Genomic DNA, 23,565 nt, shown 5'->3' with positions numbered 1-23,565 from the left:
ACCCAAATAGTTTGACATCATGAGTATGGTGTTAGGTACTTCAGGTCAAGATAGCAGTACAAGTAGACACAGATTAGCTCCTTGCATAACCATTTCAAAATCACAACTAAAATACAGAACCATCAGAAATTAAGTTGAATGAAACTCAGACAACTACAGAATTAAAAAAAATACATCCATCCAAACTGTTCTGAAGGGCAGAAACACATAATAGGCTGGTCCCACAACCATACATGCTAGATAAAAATTTGGGAGGAATATCTCAGGAATGAGGAGTTCTAGCCCCACATCAGGACCCCCCAGCCCAGGGTTTCTTCTAGTGCTTGGATGCAAACACCAGTGGGAATTGAGTCCGTGGAAGAAACTTCTGCAGTTCCAACTAATTCCTCTTAAAGAATCCACACATGGACTTACACAGGCTCATTCCCTCTGAGCTCCAGCACTGGGGAGTAGCTTGAAAGGCACCAGAAGCATACACAGAGGAACTGAAGTGTCTGGCATCAAGGCAAGAGCTGGGGCATAGCTTTCCCCCCAGACAGAAAGGCAGACAGAGGCCATTGTCCCCTTTCTGTACCCACGCCCTACAGAGCCACAGAGCCAGCAGGCTGGTACCATATCTGAGACTCCATCAACCTCACTAACACTATTCGTCCCACCCTGAAGATCTCCAGAGACTCCCTCCTACCCAAATTACCTGTACACATGAACTGTTAAAGTGACTTTCCATATGAATCCCTGGTCTTGGCTCATGCTTCAGAACACCACAAATCCTCTCAAACAAGCAACAGCCAGACTCAGTGAGCCCCCAGCCCCTTGTATGTCTCACTAAGTGGCCCCAGGCCTGGCACTATAGCAGGCAGCCTGGATTCACAGCTTAGCCTCACCTGGGAATCTCCAAGCCCAGCACAAGTAGCAACCTTCTGAGATTGCTTCACAGCTCATGCAGGGTGGGCCTGGGCAGAAACAGGTGGGAGCTGACCTTGGCTTGAACTGCCCAGGAAACTCCAGAGCCTGCACAACCAGTGGACAGCTACAGATCACAGTGTTGCACTACCAGGCTGGCCCTGAGTAGCTGATCCTCCATGGAGGATGGAGGTTGGTGTGGAGAAGTCACAGTCAGTACTTCCAGCTGAATGGCCTCGGAAAAGTCCCTCCCATTGAATTGCCAAGAACAATAAAGACTCAACTACAAAAAAGGGTGTACTCAGCCCACGGGAAAGGCACAGCCTGAGTATCCAACTTGGCTGATAGGGAAGGATGTATCACTGGATCCTATAAGACACCTACTACATTAAGCCATACTACCAAGACAGGGACTCATGGCATCTCCATCTAATAGATAGAAACAAATACAGGGAGGCTGCCAAAATGAGGACACAAAGAAACATGACCCAAATGAAAAAATAGATCAAAATTTCAGAAAAAGAACTAAACAAAAGGGAGATAAGCTATCTATCAGATGCAGAGTTCAAAACACTGGTTATAAGGATGCCCAAGGAACTTAGTGAGGACCTCAACAGCATAAAACAGAGCCATTAAGAGGGGAATTTAACACCCCACTATCAAAAATGGATAGATCTTCCAAACAATATCAACAAAGAACAATTTACAGGCAAACAACAGTAAAGTGCATAAAGCTGAGAATCAAATCAATAATTTGGAATATAAGGAAGCAAAACACACCAATCAGAACAAGAAAAAAAATTAAAAACCTAGGAATTAGACTAGGAGTTAGACAAGTTCTCTAACCAATAACCTAAGATAATTTAAAAGTGGAAAATAGTCTAAAACAAGCAAAAGCCAGAAATAATAAAGAGCAGAAATCAACAAAATTGAAAATTTCAAAATTGCATACACCAAGAAAAGGCCAGGTGAGGTGGCTTTCTATATAATCCAAGGGGGGAACTCTCATCAGACTCTAACCTGGCGACACCTAGATCTTGATAAAGAATGAAGAATGCTGAATTATCAATCTAATAAAGAAAATTCACCACAGATGGACTAATTACAAAATGCCACTGTGAGAGATGAACCTACACTGATACCTAACCAGAGGCTAGGCTTGAAACAAGCAGAAGAATGCTTAGAGATCACATCTTTTGAGTTGAAAAAATAGTATGTTTTAGTTATTTGGAGGAAAACGAGTGTTTCATTATCTTTTCTTTACCAAGTATAGCTGTTATTTTTCTTCTTCTATTCCTAAGGCAGAGATAGTATTCATCTTTCTTTATTTCCCTCTTTTCTTTCTTCTCCACTTCTTTTCTCCCCTCCGTCCCTTTGTTTAGCAAATCCTTACATCTCTGCATCTAACTTCATTTCATCTCATCTACAACTGTTCATCTCAGAGGTTGATAAACTACAGTCTACTCTTTATTTTTGTTTTTTTCATGTGTTGTTTTTTTTAAGTTGTGTAAAATACACCTAGCCCTCAGTTTTTGTGAACAGTTATATTGGAACACAGCCATGCCCATTTGTTTACACACTGTTTGTGGCCACTTTGTGGTATCAGGGTAGAGTTGGGTTGTGTAGATACTGTAAGGAATATGTGGTCCACAGAGCATAAAATATCTATTATTTACCAAAGCATAAAATATTCACCAAAGTATTACTTTGTCCCTTTATGGAAGAAGTTTGCTGACCCTTTAAATCTACTCATCAAATGTTCTAGGTAATATAACAGGAAATGGGAATTTATTGGTGAAAACAACACAACTTTTGCCCATTAGAAGTTAACAATTCATTTGGAGTGACAGAAATAAATTACAAAATCCTCCATGATGTTGTTGATTTCCTTCTTTCCCCTTTACTGTTATCTCTTCCCCTTACTTTTTTTTCTCTCCCCTATTGAATGAACATCTATGTTTTATGTACTGTTCTAGCCATTGGTTTCATGTTCCTGAGTACTAATTAATTTCTCAACCTAGAAATACACATTCCTAGCCTTAACAATAAAAATACTGCTGGGTATTGAAGGACTGAATAATAAATTAATCTGTACACACCCACACAAAAGAAACAAATTTAGGAAACTGAAAATCAAAGAAAACAAAGCTGGTTACTTGTGGGGGAAAAGAGTCAATAAACCTTCTGACAAAGATAAAAGGAGAGAACACACAAATCACAAATATCGAGAAAGAAACAGAGTATTATCAAAATAACTGACCCTGAAACAATTCAAAGGGTACTAATAAAGTACCGTATTACACTCAGAATACCCAACAAGCTGTTATCTCAGAATACCCAACAAGCTGTTATCTCAGAATACCCAACAAGCTGTTATCTCTAATCACTTAATAAAACTTTCATAAATAGGATCTGAAATTCTTTGAAAACCATTCCTACCAAAATTCAGGCCTGATGGAATAGATAACCTAAAGTCCTATAACCAAGAAAAAATAAAATAGTAATTATAAGCTTCCAAAAAGGAAAATTTCACTGGATAATTATATCAAACATTTAAGGAATTCATCCCAAGTCTAAAGAATCTTTTCCAGAAAACAGAAAAACTGGAACCATAGTAACTCATTTTATGAGGCTGGTATTACCCTGATACTAAAACCAGAAGACAGTACAAACAAAACAAAACAAAAACAAACTAACAACACATAGACTAGTTTCTCTCATGAACTTAAGATGCAAAATTCTTCAACAAAAAAGCTTCAAATAAAATTCAGCAACATATGAAGAATTATATGACCAAGTAGAATTTATTCCAGGTATGCAACGCTGGTTCAATACTCCATAATCACTGTAATCCACTATAATCAAAAGTGTAAAGAATAAAATTCGTATGATCGTATCAGTTGACACTGAAAGTCATCTGACAAAATTCAACACCCATTCATGGTTTAAAAAAAACCAAACTCCTCTGAGTACACTGGGAATAATGAGGGACAGAGCAGATTAAAAGCATCTATAGAAAAAGCAAACTAACATCATACAGAACAGTGAAAAACATTAGGGAGGGACAAGGAAGGATTTCCACTCTTAGCTTTAGTCCTAGCCATTACAAAAAAATATTTAAAGTATGTAGAAATAAACAACACACAGCTTAAAAAGGAAGAAATAATACTGCCCCTGTTTGCAGATAACATGATTGTCTATGTAGAAAAATTGCAAGCTATCTACAAAAAGCAAAACAAAAACAACAAAAACTTTTAGAACTAGTGAGTTCAGCAAAATAAAAAACACAAAAATCAATCACAGTGAAGTATAAGCTTATCAAGATATATTCACCATCAGTATACTGAAAATTGCGAAGTGCCTAGGAAAGAAATTGAAGGCAAATGAACAGACATACTGTGTTCCTGGATTAGAATAATCAAAATAGTCAAGATTCTCCCCAAATTGATCTATAGATTTAATGTGACTCCTATCAAAATCAGTGAAGTTCTTTGTAGACACAGACAAGCTTACTGTAAAATTTATACCCAAAGTCACAGACCTTAGGATAGATAAAGCAATATTTTAGAAAATGAATGCAGCAAGAGCAAGCACTCTACCTAATATTAATGTTTACTATGTAACGACAAGTAACTAAGATAGCTGGTGTTGCCAGAGGAACTGACATATGAATGAATGAAAAAGAAAGAACCAGCAATAAAATCAAAGATGCTCAACCGATCTTTGACAAAGGTGCAAAAGTCATTCAATGGAAAGAAAAGTGCTGGAGGAATCATATACCCACAAGCAAAAATATAAACCTTGACCTAAATCTCACATAAGAAAAAGAAATCAAAATAGATCACAAACAGAAAACAAAAAAGCTGTAAAAGTTTTAGAAAACATAGAAGAAAATTTTTAGGGTCTAGGAATAGGAAATTGTTCCTAGACCTAACACCAATTGCACAATCCCTAAAAAAAAAAAAAAAGTGATAAATTGGACCTCATCAAAATTAAAAGCTTTTGCTCTGTCAGAGGCCCTATCAAGAAAATGAAAAGACAAACTACAGGAGAAAATATCAGCAAACCACATATCCAGCAATGGAATATATAAAAAACTCCTAATGTTCAACAGTAAAAAACTACGACCCAATTTAAAAAAAGGTGAAACCGATCCACAGACATTTTAACAAAGCATACAAATGGCAAATAAACACATAAAAAGTGTTAGCATCATTAGTCATCAAGGAAATATAGGGTGGGGCAAGTATAAGTTTACAGTTGTAAGTATACAAAATGAAGTTTATTATTGTATTATTTTTTATTTTTCATATGAATAACTGTAAACTTACTTTTGCCCCACCCTGTATAGCTCCACACCTAACCACCATTAACAGCCCCAAAAGTAGCCTCCTTTCTCTGCCTCCTCTTTCAAGCAATATGTATTTGAACTAGTGAAGTATCTCCTGCTCTCCCCAGAAGGCCTCATTGTGTGAGGCCGTATCCTCTTGATGCATGTGAGCTGCTATGTCTCAATATTAAACCAAATTTTGAGTTAGGGTTCTATGAGCATAATATATCAATCACATCAACGAATCTAAAAAGAAAAAATATTAAGAAATGACAAAAAGGCATTAAAAATTCATCAGAAATAGCAAACTGCTGGAAATAACTATAAAAACATTTGGTGATGCACAAAACTATAATTTGAGATAGTAGAGACAGAATGTGTTCCTGGAGAGAACTGAATACTGTATAAGTTTCAATTATTCCTGAATCAGTTTTTCAGTTTACTGTAATACCAATTAAAAAGCATAATGCACCTTATTTGCCAAAATGGTTTGTAAAATTTAGACCACTGCTGACCTATGAACTGGCAAGAAGGAGTATGAAATATAGGACATTTGCCTAGGGCAACTTAAATTCAGAATTAAAATGCATATACTTTTTGACAAAGTTAATCCCATTTCTTTTTTAAAACTATATTTTATTGATTACACTACTATAATTGTCCCAATTTTCCCCCTTTGCCCCCCTTCACCCAGCTCCTGTACTCCCTCAGGCAATCCCCACACCACTGTTAAGTCCATGTGTCATGCTTGTAAGTTCTTTGGCTACTCCATTTCCTATACTTTACATCCCCATGGGTATTCTGTAACTACCTATTTGTACTTCTTAATCCCCTCACCTCTTCACTCATTCCTCTACACCTCCTTCCATCAAAACACTCTCTGTATCCATGATTCTATTTCTATTGTTCTGGTTTGCTAACTTTGTTTCTTAGATTCAACTGTTGATAGTTATATACTTATTGCTATTATACTTCATAGTTTTGATCTTATTTTTTAAAAATAACCCCCTTTGTCACTTCATATAATGGTTTAGTGGTACTGAACTCCTTTAGTTTTTGTTTGTCTGGGAAGTTCTTTATCTGAATTTCAAAATAAATTATCTTTGCTGGGTAGACCAATCTTGGCTTTAGGTCTCTGCTTTTCATGACTTTGTATGTTTCTTGCTAAGCCCTTCTAGCCTTCATTGTTGTTGGCAGGTCAATGGGAGGGACTTTTCCGAGGCCAGTCAGCTGGAAGTACTGACTGTGACTTCTCCACACCAACCTCCATCCTCCATGGAGGATCAGCTACTCAGGGCCAGCCTGGTAGTGCAACACTGTGATCTGTAGCTGTCCACTGGTTGTGCAGGCTCTGGAGTTTCCTGGGCAGTTCAAGCCAAGGTCAGCTCCCACCTGTTTCTGCCCAGGCCCACCCTGCATGAGCTGTGAAGCAATCTCAGAAGGTTGCTACTTGTGCTGGGCTTGGAGATTCCCAGGTGAGGCTAAGCTGTGAATCCAGGCTGCCTGCTATAGTGCCAGGCCTGGGGCCACTTAGTGAGACATACAAGGGGCTGGGGGCTCACTGAGTCTGGCTGTTGCTTGTTTGAGAGGATTTGTGGTGTTCTGAAGCATGAGCCAAGACCAGGGATTCATATGGAAAGTCACTTTAACTTTAACAGTTCATGTGTGCAGGTAATTTGGGTAGGAGGGAGTCTCTGGAGATCTTCAGGGTGGGACAAATAGTGTTAGTGAGGTTGATGGAGTCTCAGATATGGTACCAGCCTGCTGGCTCTGTGGCTCTGTAGGGCGTGGGTACAGAAAGGGGACAATGGCCTCTGTCTGCCTTTCTGTCTGGGGGGAAAGCTATGCCCCAGCTCTTGCCTTGATGCCAGACACTTCAGTTCCTCTGTGTATGCTTCTGGTGCCTTTCAAGCTACTCCCCAGTGCTGGAGCTCAGAGGGAATGAGCCTGTGTAAGTCCATGTGTGGATTCTTTAAGAGGAATTAGTTGGAACTGCAGAAGTTTCTTCCACTGACTCAATCCTTGCTGGTGTTTGCAGCCACGACTTATGGGGACATACCTTCCTGGTACTGGAACCCTGGGCTGGGGGGTCCTAGTGTGGGGTTGGGACTCCTAGCTCCCGAGATATCCCTCCCAAAGTTTTATCCATCACATGTAGATGTATGACCAGCCCATTCCCGTCTCCACACCTCCTACTAGTCTGGGTGAATGTGGTTTCTTTAATTCTGTAGTTTTCAGACTTCCATTCAACTCCATTTCTAATGGATCTGTGTAATGTTTGTTCTGTATGTTAGCTGTAATGTTGAGGGTTGTGCAAGGAGGCAAGTCACGTTTACCTATGCTGCTATTGTGAGTGGAACAGTAAATCCATTTCTAAATATCTGCTCTACAGGATATTGCCACAAAGTATTAAGAATGTTCACAGTGACTTTACGTGTAAGAATAAAAAACTGAACAAAAATTGAATGATAGTTAATTGTTAAGTAAGTGATGGCATATCAACAGAACATATAGCTATTAAAAAGAGACTGCTCCAAATAATGTGACAAAGAAGGATGTCTACGTCACAATTCTCACTTTAATAAATCTGTCTTATGAAAATAAAAAATTCAACATTTATATTAAGATGGTCCAGTGTAGTGTTATGTATAATATGGGCAAAGTAAACTGTTTATATGTCAAACAATAAACTATGAATTAAATTATAATACTTAAATCATAAATACAATCTTCAAAAATATTTGACAATATGAAATACGCTGATTAGAAAAATTTATTTATATACACATATATATCTCCACAACACTTGTAAATGACTGGAAAGGTTAACAAGAAGTTTTTTTACAGGTGATAGAAATTACGGTACGTTTTTATTCTAGTGTTTTATAATATATACTACCTTATCATTAAAAAAATGTACATGTTATTTGAGTACATTTTTCACACACACACAAATCTACTTTTAACAAATACATAATAAAATTTATGAAACATCTCCCACTTTTCTTCACTGTCCATATCTAATAAGTCATTTAACCAGGGGAAGAAAATAAGGTCACCATGCAAGAAAGAACCAAAATATTATCCATAACACTTGTCAGTGTTTCCCAAACATTTTACAATTATTTCCTTTATCCATTAAACACATAGAAGAAAATAAAGAGAAGGCAGTCTACTCTAAAGAATGTATCTCTTTACTTACCATGTTCTGCTAAGATCTTGGCTGCATCTTTATCCTCTTCCCACTTCCCAGTCACGAAACAATCTCTGATACTGTTCATAACCTTATACAGAAACATCAGCACTTAATTAAAGTGGATGGAGGAAGTCCTATCAGCCCAACGACCTCATAAGTAAACAGGTATTTACTAATTCCACTGATTTTGAAAGTCTTTTAGTGTTCTTAAGGCAATGCAGTTAAACAACATTTTTAGAAATTTGAGGTTACTGTTTACTACTCCAGACATATTAATTATGGCTGTTAGGAAACTTAATTCCTTTGACCAATGATAATATTGACAAAAACAGAATGTCCTGTATGAGCATAACATTGTAAAGAGTACTGATGAGGTTCCAAGTCTCAGATATACCAGATCATCTAGTATACACAGATGGTAGATGCTTGGTGCACCTCTCAACTACAGAATAAAATCTTGTACAAACTCTCCATATCAGTGTCTGTTTCCTGGGGGCCCTGACATAAAACAGTCCACAATATTCACTGACAAGGCCTCAAAAGTACACTTACGTAAACATTACATAGGTCTGAACTTTCACCTTAACTATATTTTGGTTATGAATCACATTTTTTATACACAGCCTCACTTTTAAAGAGTACCCTCAAGGCTAGGCTACATGATTACAATGAATGCAAAAGAAAACTTATTTACTCATTCCTTTATGCCTACAATCACTCACTAAGCATTCACTGAACATATCTATTTTATGTGAAGAAGCTCTGTAGGTAAACTCTTCCCAGATAATCTTTATTTCATTAAGATTAGTAATCGCCTTAGGGAAACCAAATTAGACCAAACAAATTTTTAAAATTAATAAAGAAAGAACCTCTATTAAAAGCCCTCAATAAGCTAGGAATAGAAGAAAACTTCCTCAAAGTAATAAAGAACATCCATTTAAAAACACAGCTAGCATCATATTTAATGGTGAAAGACTGAGACCTTTCTCTCTAAGATCAGGAACATGACAAGGATGCCTGCTCTCACTTCTATTTAACATTGACCCGGATGTTCTAAACAGGGCAATTAGACATGAAAATGAAATTAAAGACATCCAGTTTAGAAAGGAATACTGTTTCTATTCACAGATAATATAATCTGCTAAATAGAAAATCCTAAGGAATCCAATGAAAAACTATCTGAACTAATAAATGAGTTCAGCAAGGCTGTGAAATACTAGATTAATATGGAATAATAAAACTTATTTCTATACATTGTCAATGAACAATCTAAAAATGAAAATAAGAAAACAGTTCCTTTTATAACAGCATCAAAAGAGTAGGATTACCAGAATCCCAGCTGGCTGTTCTGTAGAAATGCTAAAGCTGATCCTAAAATATGGAAAACCCAAAAGATCCAGAATAGATGAAAAAAATCTTAAAAAAGAACAACAAAGTTGGAAGATTCACAATTTGTTATTTCAAAACTTACTATTAAACAATGGTAACCAAAATAGGATTGCATTGCTATAAAGATATATAGATCAATGAAATACACTTAAAAGACCACAGATAAACCCATATTTCATGGGTTTATGAAAAATGATGATTTTTCAAATGATTTTTTGCCCAGTGTGCTAAGACAGGGCAGCAGGAAAGGAATAGTCTTTTCAGTAAATGGTGCTAGAATAACTGGATCTCCACATGCAAAAGAATAAAGTTGGGTTCATCTCACACCAAATACAAAAATTAACTCAAAATGAACTGAAGATCTTATTATAAGAGCTAAATTGTAGAACTCTTAGAAGTAAATCTCCACAATCTTGGAATTGGCAATGGTTTCTTAAATATATACCAAACACACAACATCAAAAATATAGACTGGGATTTCATTAAAATTTAAACCTTCATGCTTCAAAGGGCACAGACAAGAGAAGCTATAGACTGGGAGAAGATATTTGTAAATCATATATTTGATAAGAAACTTCTATCCCAAATGTATAAACTACATTTACAACTCAGTGATTAAAAAGATAAATAATCCACCCTGGCTGGTATAACTCAGTGGATTGAGCGTGGGCCTGCAAACCACACAATCGCGGTTCAATTCCCAATCAGGGCACATGCCTGGGTTGCAGACCAGTTCCCATTAGTGGACTCACGAGAGGCAACCATACACTGATATTCCTCTCCTTCCCTAAAGATAAATAAATAAAATCTTTAAAAAAAGATAAATAATCCAAATTTTAAATGGGCAAATGATATAGACATTTCTTCAAATAATATATAGAAATGGCCAACAAGCACAGATGAGAAGTTGCCTGATATCATCAACCATCAAGGAAAGGCAAATCAAAATCACCCTAAGATACCACTCACACCCATCAGGTAATTATACAGATAATAACAGTGTTAGGACATGGAATAATCAGAAGCCACTTTTGAAAAGAGAAATAGGAGAACATATGAGGAATAAAACTTTAACTGTTTTAGTAATGATATTAATGTGCAATGTTATGCTGTGTAATGTTATGCTGACACTAGTTTATGTATAATGTGTCAAATAAAGCAAATGAGTAATTATACAGTTTTCTAATTTCACCAAACAGGGCATAATTTCTTCAGTGGAAAAACAGAGTTACAAATATCAGATAGAAGAGGTTAAATAAAAACCTTGTAATTCTGAATCTGAATTGGAAATATCTGTATAAATCCTCCTAAATTTGGTTACTGAAATGGCCTAGAAACAATGACTGACCTGTAGCAATGAATATTCCCACGTCTAGATTGTGATGCTGAAATACCACTTTGCACTGAAAGAAATCAGTTCATGTCATGGCTGCTTCCTATGTGGCATTGGCAACAAGACAATGTGACCCTGGAATACCTTATCATTGCAGACAGCAACAAAGCACTCAAAGACCAAAAGGATCATGTCAAAAGAACACAGGGACCAACATGAAGACTCTTGCTGGCCACAGATGAAATAAACCTGAGCATCAATAAGTATAACAAGTGCAGTGGAAGGAAATGCTCAACTATATTTACATTTGAGAGTTCAAAATGATACTTAAAAAAGAAAAAGTCACCTTTGGAGAATCAGCCTGAAAATCAGTAAGAGGAATCAAGCATTTATCCTGCTTACATGGAACTTGGCAACCAAATAGTAGATGAGGAGAAATTTCTCATTACAGAGGTATTCTCGCTAATAAATACTAAAGAGAAATTTAAACAAAATATCACCATTTTATATCCTTCTAAGTTAATGAATCGAGGCACTGTTGAGGATCAACAGCTTTTAAAATAGATGACTTTATGGGCCTCCTAATGAAAAAACACCACCACCTAGGAAGCAGTCTTGCTGAAAATAAAAATCAAACCTAAATCCAATCAAACTTCTAGATTGGATGTGCTGTCTTCAAGGTAGCTACAACCATGTAGTTATTTAAATTCTAATTAAGATTAAATAAAACTTAAAATTAAAAATTTAGTTCTTCTGTCCCATTAGACATTAAAAGTGCTCAACAGCCACAAGTAAGCACATTGGACAGTTCATATACAGATTATTTCCATCATCACAGAGTTCTGTATCAATTTATAGGAAATACAGAGGACAGAGATGCCTGAAGAACTGCACATAGGACTGCAGTGGGATACGTGAAGTCCAGAATATGAGAAACTATACACCATATACTTAGTTTTTTAAACATATTAAGTGTAAAGGTGGTAGGGGAAAGACAAGCAGGGAAAAAAATTATATATTTAAAGATTAAAGGGCACAGTGAAAAACAAACCCCCCAAAACCCAGTAAAAGTAAACTATGCTGTTTAATGTTGCAAATTTGGAGGATGAAATTACTCTATAAAGAAAAAATTGACTACCAGAGAGTCAAGGTTCCTTCTGCAGGGACAGAAAGGACTGTGACTAGGATGGAAACAGTGCTTACAAGGGTGCTCACGTAGTAATCCATTAAATTAAACAACTGTTTTGTGTGGTCTTCTAAAATCTATATTAAATTTTACCATAAAAATGGTTGCATAGAATCTCATAAAGTACCTATGTGCTGTTCAGTAAATTAAAATAGCTAATATGATAATGACTGGACCTTTCAAGGAGTGACATTTAAGCTAAACTGAATTATCAAAAGAAGCCACTTTGGGATGATCAGAACATTCTAGAAGAAACAGAGGCAAGAGGTATAAAATGGAATTAAGCCTGGTAAATTTGAGCGTTGACTGAATTCCAGTGTGACTAGACAGTGGTGAGCAAGAAAAACTTACCACCAGTGTCACATATTTGTTTACAAATAGCATAAATTATAAATACTAACTCAGGGACACTGGATTTATTCTAACCATAAAACAAACTTTTTCTTTAAGATTTTATTTATTTATCTTACAGGGGAAGGGAAGGAGAGAGAGAGAGAGAGAAATATCAATGTTTGGTTGTCTCTCATGTGTCCCCTGCCAGGAACCGGGAACTGGCCTGCAACCCAGGCATGTGCCGACTGGGAATCGAACCACGATCGTGTGGTTCACAGGCCCGCGCTCAATCCACTGAGCTACACCAGCCAGGGCAAAACAAAATATTTTAAATGTATAAAATTTATGTGCAATGCTTCAAGTACTACCCATGCTAAAAGCTGAACATTTCCCTTTTCTACATAACACATGCATAGGGTTTGACTGAACTCAGAACATATTATTGCTTAGAATGCATAAAAGATCCACTCCAACAACTGGGAAAATATCCTGTTATAAAGTAACAGGTAGGGAATATTAAAATCACATGATCTTCTTTTAGAACAATTCTCTAATTCTCTAAAAAATCAAACATACTATTCATATTCAGCCTTACCTCCTCTAAATCCCAATCATGGGGCACCTCCAAGTGAAATATGGAGCAGTCCAAAGCCTCAGCCTTGTGCTTACACTCTCTGGTAGGCTGGGTGACAAGAAACAAGCCTCCGAGCTCTTCCCTGGTATCACCTTCTTCTTCTTCATCATCCTCTGTCACTAAAGAGACCACAAGATGGAAGGGAGGACTTGGGACTGAGGGTCCTTCTTTGATGTGTCCCTGGGCATATCAGTCAGAGAAAAGTCAGGGAACTACTGCTTACTATGTCTGGGAGACTTCTGCCTTCCTGCAATGCAGCAGTAAAGAGTCCGTTGAGGAGGGAGAAAACAGGAGTTGGAGGAGGAAAGGGAAATTTACAGGCAGAACTTTCAATTATCATAAAAAAGGTTCTCTGGAGGAATGCTGAGTCCCTAGTCACTAAGAGCACTTAAGCAAAAGCCAAATAAATGAGTACACACCAACCTCCTAATTTGATGCTTCTAGCTCACATATACTCCTTTGGCCTTTTCTAATCACGTAATAACTGGGGACTGCAATATAAGTCCCCACTTTATATTTTCTTGTCACTAAATTCTACAAAACAATTATCACAAAGGACTTTGTGTAGAGGATACAAATTGACATAATAGAGAGTATTTTCATTCAAAGTTTTATGACAAACCCCTAAATCTATTTCATATGACCAACTTAGGGTTCTCATAAAGTGATGATTAAAAACATCTGCCAAATACAACTATGACAGCGAGAAATATCTTATGGCTGTCACAGCACCACGCAAACCTCCAACCAATTTCCTCACTGCCTTTTCAGAAAATAGTCTAAGAATCTATGATGCATCTAGATCCGACCTGGAGGTCTTTTACCTGTTCCATAAATAAGCTTTTGAAGATTGGGAGTTGCTTGTTGCTGCCTCAGAAAGGCCTCAGCTGCCTTCCTGGAAAGGTCTTCCTTCCACTTGAGGGAACCTGAATGGACCAACACCAAAACATCAATTAAGTTTGTTTATCTGTCATCTCTGCTTCAAGCTCATTGTTCATTCATCCTGAATCCTTTTATGAGGTAGGGTTGTTGAACAGTTAACAAAATATACAAAACAGCAGACCCCCAAGTGTAGAAATTCTATTTGTAGAACATTTTAGTGCCATTCATAATCATAGTTAAATTAAATTTACATACCTGAAGTTTCTGTGGAATATATATTTTCTTCCTTGTAATCTTCTTCCTCTTTGAGTAAATCTACATCACTGGTCTCATCAATTAAATTCTCTGACCATAGTTTCTGACCACTGACCACCTGAGAAAGCTTTGGAAACTTTTTTCTAGTAAGCTCTTCATTTTCTGTACCCTTTTTCTCTGTAGTGAGAGAGAAGCTTTCTTCAGATTCATCTTCAGATGCAAATGCCTCTTCAGTTCTGTAATGACTTGAATCTGAAATAGGAAGGGTTACTTTTTTCATTGTCTTCTCCAGGTTCAAAGTGTCAATCAAACCATTACTTTGTAAAAGACCTGGTTTACTGCCTCCGTCTATAGACTTAGGTTCTAAAATATTCTTCTCTCCTTCTGCGGAAGAACCCTCTTCTTCACTGCTTTCATCAGCTTCCTCTACTTCTCCTTCATCCTCTGAGCTCCTCTCAAGGTCATCATCACTGTCAGCAAATGCCAGTAAATCTCTCTCAATGTCTTCTTCCATCTCCTCAAGTCTCGGCCACTTGACAACCTTATCGGCCATATACACTTTACCAGTCATTTCAGCATCTTCTTCCCCTTCTTTTTCATCACTAGAGCTATTTTCCAACCTGTCATCTTCAGACATTTCTTCATCATCTTCAATATCACTAACTCCAGACACATCTTCATCACCTCCAAAAAAGGCTTTCCGACGTACTCGACCAGTTTTCAAATCCATCTGCTTTTCCTCTTTTGGTATCCGCAGCCTAGATTACCAAGTAAAGCAAAGTAATTCAATTTGTATAACAATCTGCTAATCTAGAAATGTCAAGTCAATAACTACGCAAAGAAGTAGAAAATAATGTCAAGGGATGGCTTTAAATAACATAGCACAGACAGGAATTATCTGATAAATACTAGAATAGTTAATATGCAAACTCATGCACAGTTTCCTAATAAAACTCTTCCAATAAACTTATATACAGAATAAAGAGATAACCTTAAAAGAATAGACTAGCCCTGGCTGGTGTGGCTCAGTGGGCTGAGTGCCAGCCTGTGAACCAAAGGGTCACCAGTTCAATTCCCAGTCAGGGCACATGCCTGGATTGCCAGCCAGATCTCCAGTATGGGATGCACAAGAGATATGGGATGCACAAGAGACAACCACACACTGATGTTTCTCTCCCTCTCTTTCTCCCTCCCTTCCCCTCTCTCTAAAAAATAAATAAATACAATATTTTAAAAGATAGACTAATTTTAGGGAAAAATTGCTAAAATGGAAACAAGTGTTTAATAGATGCTTTTAGAAAACATCATTTCCAAGCTTGAAACAGATGATCCTCACAAAAGTGGCTGACTCCAGTTTCAAGGCACGGAAAGGTACAAAGTAAGCCTGGAAGTGCTCAAAGAGCAAAACAATCATGCCAAAAGGACACAAAACAGACCAAAAGAACAACATAACAATTTAAGGCATCATAAATAACAGGATAATAACAAATAGAATAAACAAAAATGTCCATTAGTCAACAGTGACACTGAGAGTGAAAGCTCTTTGTTAAAGAATACTAGCTAACAATGTATAAGGAATAACATTAAGAATATTGCCACTTGGAATCACCAATACGATACTTGATAAAGAATCATCATCAAAATACCAAAATCACAGGATGAAATAAAAAATTATGAAGTTATTTAATGTAGCTTAAACTAATCAGGAAAATACTAAAAACTGTACTAAAAGAAAATAGGCTACTATATACCAATGATAACAAAATGATGACTATATAAGAAGACTATACAGAAAACAAGAAATGCTCACAATATAAGCATAGAACTTTTACATAAATTATGACTGTAACTTTATTAGAAAGAGTATCTGTGTAGACAAGGAGTATTTATCTGCACTGTGCCAAATAGTTCATGTATACATTACTGCATTTACTCATCACAGCTCCTAAAAGATATAAAATTGATGCTCAGAGACAATTTCCAAAAAAAGCAGGCCTACTGCACTCAACTACCATGCTACACTGTCTGCGAGTTAAATGGCAGATGATTATTTCCTCATTTGTACATATTTATAGTATGTTATAAATTAGATAATCTCAATAATTTTCAGACTCATTTGTATTGGTAATCATATATCACTACAATGAAACAAAATACCTACTATGTATAAAGTATACAAATCCCTAACCCAGACTGAAAATAACTCACATTAGGTCACGCATTGGTGGAAATTAACTCACAGGAGATACTACAACACAACATAAGCAAAACTTTTAGAGACAAGATATGTGACTTCCGGACAGCTTCATAAACCAGCTCCCTGACTCTGCTTGTTCCACTATTTTGATCACTAAAAGAAAGCCAAGCAGCCCGAGATCTCCTAAAGAGCAATCTATAGAAAAGGTTTTGTGACAGTAGAGGAATATTCTGGGTTTGTTAAAAATGGAATTCTCAGCTCTGGCTGGTGTAGCTCAGTGGATTGAGCGAGGGCCTGCGAACCACAAGATCGCGGTTCGATTCCCAGTCAGGGCACATGCCTGGGTTGCAGGCCAGTTCCCGGCAGGGGACACACCAGAAGCAGCCATACATTGATATTTCTCTCCTTTCCTCTAAAGATAAATAAAAATTCTTAAAAAAAAATGGAATTCTCCATATTCATTCGAAAAATGTCATGTGAAAATAAGTGTCATATAATGTCACCATGTAACATCACCTAAGTGAAGAGCCCTCAGAAACAAATGTACATACAAGGCAAAATAAAACATTCCAAATTAATCCCACCAAAATGTGTTATGACAGCAGTTATGAGTGACATAATCTTCTACAGCATAATTTTTATTAAGAAAAATAACAAACTTACCATTGATTATCTATATCCTCTGATCCCAGCGGTTTGGAGTCAGAAAAAAGTGTCACTCTGCTTGAAGCTATCTTGGCATCAATAGTGGAATGGGTAGAAATAAGACTCTGGACCAGTTCATGGGTGGGTCTAGTCTCATCCTGTCAAGGTCACCAAGAAAGTGAAAGTCAGGAATGCACAAGGATTCTGAAGAGACATTGGTTTCTATTACTTTTTCGAAATTACCCAAAACACAGTGCTAAAACACCCTTCTTACAGTCCCCCAAAAGAAAATTCTTACAACAAAGTCTAAATCTGATTTCTTTATCAAACTTTTCCAAAGTTCACAGAGTATACAACCTGATAACCTAAATACTTAAAGCTAGAAAAACCTTCAGTGCTGATGCTGCAGAATGCACTCATTTTATTTTTTTTTAATTTTATTTATTTATCTTTAGAAGGGAAGAGAAGGAGAGGAGAGAAATATCAATGTACGGTTGCTTCTGGTGCATCCCCTGCTGGGAACTGGCCCCTGCTGGGACTGGCCTGCAACCCAGGCATATGCCCTGACAAGGAATCGAACCGCGATGTTTTGGTTCGCAGGCCCGTGCTCAATCCGCTGAGCTATACCAGCCAGGGCTCAGAATGCACTCATTTTAGCCCAATAAAATACCATTTCCAAACAGTAAAAGAGATAAAAATCTGAGTCCATTAAAAAAATTTGCTACCTTTTGATTTAAAAATTTCACTTCGAGGAATTTACTGCATAGAGAGATCCCTCCCAGTGAGCAAAGCTACATGTGCAAGGTCTTACTACATCACTATTCAAACCAGGGGATATGGGGTGAGCCCGTCAGCACTCCAAAGACTGCTATGGTAAATAAGGTTTATTCCTACAATGAAATAGTACAAAACTGTGTAGAGACAGAAGCAGCTCCCTATTAGGAACAACGGAATCACATATTATGTGCCCCCAAAACCTGTACAAGCATTTAAAAATGGATCTCATATAACAAATATGACTTATCTCTTTTCCTCACACATTATATACACACACACACAATACCACGTTATAGTATTTACATATAGTTTGTAATAATCTAAATAAATGTGTACAAGTTTAAAGAAAAAAAGAGAGAGAAAGACCAAATAGAGCTAGAAGACACTGATTTCATATAGAGATGGAAGTATCAGGCACCAAACTGCTTGATATGCTCATGTTGGAAGATGTGAGATCTCCTATGGATCCTGAAGAAGGGAGGTACAAAGGACAGACTTCTAACTTTCTGCTTGGTAGAGTTAAGTATTCTGCAGATTTACAACAGGCAATATCATAAATATAAATACAGACTTAAAAGCTTAAGTAAATAAAAGGTAATTATACTACTTCCTGTGATTTTTCTCTCACCAATTCCTGAAAGCCATGGCTGCCACCAAGGTCGACATAGACAGCATCTTTGTCATATAGCACACCACCAACTCCAGAGAGCGGTGCATAAACCAACTTCTCTTTTTCATTTAAACAGCGCTTCTTTTGTTGTTCAGGAAGGGCACAGGGGTCTGGTAGGAAACTGATGTCACTCACAGCAAAATCCCCTACACCTGGAAGAAAGACAGGAAGTGTGTTCAGCTGACAAATCTATCAACTGTCAGCAAAAATGGTGCAGTCAGAAAGCTTCAACCAGGATAACAAGGCAGTGGCACTGTGCCTTGCTAGCTAAACAACACCATCAGAGCAGAGGAGATCTGGTCAACTCAGTGTCTGCTGGCCAATGAGGAGCTGAGTTACTCTCAAAACCTCCAGCAAGAAAGCTTTATCTTGACTGGCCATTTTTCAGTTTGCCTTAGAAATGAAGTCATCTCAAAAATTCTACAATTACTAGTGAAACAATACCTGGCACATGAATGTGGCTTTTATTTTTCAAGTGTGCTCCTCTTAAATAACCATAAAGAGACAACTTTCGGTCACATTTGATATTTGTACGGATATCTTCTGGCTTTGTCAAATCTTCCATCCTAGAAAAATAAAACCCAATCACATGGTAGATATGAATGTCAGAGTTCTTGTACCTCCCCTCATGTCAATAATTCATCACATTTACTAGTTCATGAAATGTTAGAAAATTATACAAAATACAAAAATAAGCAAGCACAGTTCACCATCTACCAGAGGAAAAGAAGCAAACACATGATTGAACCTTTCTAAGGCTCTATGTAATGTATGTTCCATAAGTATGACTGCAGAAATGGGATACGTATTCCCTGGTGTCAGAAAAGAGTAGAACCAACCCAGAAAAAACTTTTATGATAGAGGATTAAGCTTTGTTCTGGGTTTTTTTTGTTTTGTTTTGTTTTAGTGTGGCTTGGGTTCTGGTAGGTGAAAAAAGGTATTATAGGCTGAAAAAATAATATGAAAAAATGCATAAAGAAAGGAAAACACAATACGCATCTGAGTGACTAGAGCACCACGGATGAAGCCACATCCTGTAGCGCTAAATGCTTCAAAATCTTCACATTTTTCTAAACATTTTGTACTTTATTCCCAAAGTCACAGCGTCTTTAAATAATGATACAAAAAAGTAGATAATTTCCATCAACTACATTTCTCCCCGCACTGTTCAAAAATAAGCACAAAACAAGTTCTATTATTGTTCTTTTTTTAATCTCCTTAGCTTTGAACTATCTGGGCAAGGAAGAAAAAATGTACATTAACTTTTTACCTGTCTGCCAGGATATAAGGATGAGCGGTTTGCCATGTAAGAGGCCTAAACTTCATCACTGTAATAAAACGACCCAGATTGTGAATTTCTTGAGTTTGATATTCTCCATGAACCATTCCAGAAAGATAGAAGAGCTTGGCACCCTAAACATTTTAAAAAAATTTTAATTTTCAATTAAACGCTTGTCAACAACTGCACAAAATAAAAGGCCTCTAAGTAAGAAGTAATCCTAGGGAAGGGAGACTTCTAGGAAACCACTGTGCCAATACTTCCAGAATCTCTCTGGCCTCTTTTAGGAACCATCTTGTCAGGGCTTCCTAAGGGTAAAACTGTAAATAAACTTAGTTTCAAAACTGCTCTCCAGTCAAGCAGTGGAATCTGTCTGGAGTATTGCAGTGGGGTTTCTGGGCACAGAAAACATCCTGTAACCAATGGGCCACATCAGTATAGAGGGGAAGAAGGAGTAACAGTGTGAGTGCACTATAGTTCTTGGTTCTGTAACTACAATATGAGAAACTCTGGGCAAACTCTATTAACTCACAAATCTAAAACACTTAGAGCCAGATACTGCCTGGTGCTGGGGAGAGAGACAAATGAGACACGCCAAAAAAGGTCTGTACTAACGAAAATATTGAGGAAATATGCCAAGGACTATCAACAGATACATAAAGGAAACTCAGGAGGTGAATCTATAGAGATATTGTTAATATCTCATACTCATCCAGTCTATTTTTAAAGGATTACCGTGTTAGTATTTAATAATTAATTATCTTCATACCGGGTAGACTTCTGTCCAGAATCTGTGCTTTAATCGCTTCTTTGTCTTCTTTAGTTGCTTATTATACTTGAAGGAATCTAGGTGAGTGAGAACGCCCATAATTTTAGGAAAGCCATGTACTTGACAGATGTTTAGAAACTCAAATGTTTCCATTTCAAACCCGAAGCTGGCATCTATAAGCATCAGAACCTAAAAACAGATGATAATTCTCAAGTAAACTACCAAAACAGATCCTCAGCAAACTATGGCCTGTGGGCTAAATCTGACTCTTTACCTGTTTCATAACTGAAGTTTTACTGGAACACAGCCATGTTAATTCATTTACATATTGTCTACATCTGCTTTTACACTACAACTACAAAGTAATTGCAACAGAAATTATGGTTCATAAAACCTGAAATATTTACTATCTGGCCCCTTACAGAAAAAAGTGCTAACTCCTACTCTAGCCTAAATCAAATGATCAGTTAGGAATAACCATGATTAAAAAAAACACCCTTCTATTTCAAGCATTTCAATGTATGAAAAATAACTCAGAAAAGGCTGGGTCTAATTTAGCCCATACCTGAAAAGTTCTTACTTTAAGAAATAAAGTGTTTGGCAAGGTTGTTAAGCTAAGTAACATCTGTACAAGGAAACAACAACAACAAAAAAAACAGATCTTTGACACCCAAAAATGGGAGATAGTGGTAATAAATGAAAAATATTAAAAATGTATTTTTTAAACCAAGTATTTTTGTTATGATCGCCTCATGCAGAAAACAAAAATTTTTTGCAAGGAAGTGTACAATAGAAAAGCTCTACCTTAGATATTCATCTGTAACATGAAATTGCTCAGAAACTAAAAAAAAAAAAAAAAAAAAAAAAGAAGCCTACCAGTTTAGAATTGAGTCAAAGGACAGTACAGTTATACACGGTAATCTGTAAGAAAGTATAAGCAGACTTCCAGCCAAGACAGAGGTATAAGTGGATATACTATGCCTCCTCCCACAAACAAAAGAAGGACAACAAAAATTTAAAACCAAAAAACCACCAGAACTGACAGAAAACAAAACTGTATGGAAGTCTGACAACCAAGGCATTAACAAAGAAACATTCATCCAGACTAGCAGAAGGGGTGGAGACGGGCAGCTGGGCAGAGGACTTCCAGCAAGGTGGCAGCTAGAGGACCAGAGTGGGCAAGGCAGAGGTTGGCAGATCTGACAGTCCTACATTTGTGTTCAGATAAACCGGGAGGAACAACTGGGTAGTGAGACAGATCACATAATCCAGGGATCTGGTGTAGGAAAATAGAACCTCCAAGCCTCAGCTGAAAAAACCTATGAGGGTTGAGGTAGCAAGAGAAACTCCCAGACTCACAGGAGAGTTCTGTTAGAGAGACCCAAAGGGTCCTAGAATGTACACAAACCCACCCACCTGGGAATCAGAACCAGAAGGGCCCAATTTGCTAGTGGGTAGCAGCAGAGGGGACTGGAAGTCAGCAAAGAGCTGACTGGTCCCCACCCACACATACAGCACCACAACACAGTGACTTGGGCTGTCCCACCCGAGCGAATACCTAAGGCTCTGCCCTTTACTATGTAAGACCTGCACAGAGACAAAGAAATATAGCCAAAATGAAATAACAGTTCAAAGCTCCAGAAAAAACAAAACTAAGTGATGAAGAGATAGCCAACCTATCACATGCAGAGTTCAAAACACTGGTAGTCACAATGCTCACGGCATTGATTGAGCTCAGTTGCAAAATGAAGGAAGAAATGAAGTCTATACAAAGCAAAATAAAAGAAAATATACAGGAAACCAACAATTAAGGGAAGGAAACTGGGACTCAAAACAACAATTTGGAGCACAAGGAAGAAAAACATCCAACCAGAACAGAATGAAGAAAAAAGAATTCAAAAAAATTGAGGAAAGGCTTAGGAACTTCCAGGACAACTTTCAACATTCCAACATTTAAATCATAGGGTTTCCAGAAAAAGAAGAGGAAGAGCAAGAAATTGAAAACTTAATTAGAAAAAATAATGGAGATCTTCCTCAATCTGGTGAAAGAAATAGACCTCTAGGATCTAGGAAACTCAAGAGTCCCAAAGAAGTTGGTCCCATGGAGGAACACACCAAGGAACATCATAACTACATTACCCAAAATTAAAAATAAGGAGAGGATCTTAAAAACAGCAAGAGAAAAAGAGAGTTATTTATAAAGAAGTTTCTAAAAGACTATCAGTTGATTTCTCAAAGGAAACTTATAGGCAAGAAGGGACTGGAAAGAAGTATTCCAAGTCAGGAAAGGCAAGGACTTAGATCCTAGATTACTTCTATTCAACAAAGGTATCATTTAGAAAGGAAGGGCAGATAAAGTGCTTCCTGGATAAGGTTAAGTTAAAGCAGTTCATCATTACCAAGCCCTTATTATATGAAATGTTAGAGGAATTTATCTAAGAAAAAGATAAAAATATAAACAGTAAAATGACAATAAATTCACAAACATGAACAACCAAACTTAAAAAATAAAAAGCAAGCAAACAACTAGAACAGGAACAGAATCACAGAAATGGAGATCACATGGAGAGTTATCAGAGGGGAGGGGGCAGGGAGGAATGACGGGAAAGGCACAGAAATAAGTAGCATAAATGGTAGGTACAAAATAGGTGGGGACATTAAAAAATAGTATAAGAAACGTACAAGCCACCTGGCTGGTGTAGGTCAGTGTACTGAGAGTGGGCCCATGAACCAAATGGTCATTGGTTTGATTCCCAGTCAGGGTACATGCCTGCGAGCCAGATCCCT

General features: G+C 37.2%; 1 protein-coding gene across 2 annotated transcripts in view; it reads right to left on the bottom strand.

Annotated features, from left to right (window-relative positions):
* The window catches only part of BMS1 (BMS1 ribosome biogenesis factor), a 58,797-nt gene that overhangs the window by 16,178 nt on the left and 19,054 nt on the right, over positions 1 to 23,565 (bottom strand). Inside the window, exons 5-13 of one of the 2 annotated variants that reach the window (XM_037041343.1) lie at positions 20,779 to 20,967; positions 20,001 to 20,143; positions 19,175 to 19,296; positions 18,665 to 18,882; positions 17,302 to 17,441; positions 14,442 to 15,199; positions 14,129 to 14,230; positions 13,266 to 13,423; positions 8,436 to 8,517 (exon numbers count right to left, since the gene is read on the bottom strand). In XM_037041343.1, coding sequence (XP_036897238.1) covers positions 8,436 to 8,517; positions 13,266 to 13,423; positions 14,129 to 14,230; positions 14,442 to 15,199; positions 17,302 to 17,441; positions 18,665 to 18,882; positions 19,175 to 19,296; positions 20,001 to 20,143; positions 20,779 to 20,967 — 1,912 coding nt within the window. The remainder of the gene's footprint in view (positions 1 to 8,435; positions 8,518 to 13,265; positions 13,424 to 14,128; positions 14,231 to 14,441; positions 15,200 to 17,301; positions 17,442 to 18,664; positions 18,883 to 19,174; positions 19,297 to 20,000; positions 20,144 to 20,778; positions 20,968 to 23,565) is intronic. The other variant, XM_037041344.1, reaches the window with a different exon arrangement.

Source organism: Sturnira hondurensis, unplaced genomic scaffold (genome assembly GCF_014824575.4).
Source record: "Sturnira hondurensis isolate 20B ecotype Veracruz unplaced genomic scaffold, ASM1482457v3 Scaffold0002930, whole genome shotgun sequence".
NCBI classification, from domain to species: Eukaryota; Metazoa; Chordata; class Mammalia; order Chiroptera; family Phyllostomidae; genus Sturnira; species Sturnira hondurensis.
Note: the sequence above shows the minus strand (reverse complement) of the source record. Positions and strands in the feature narration are given on the sequence as shown.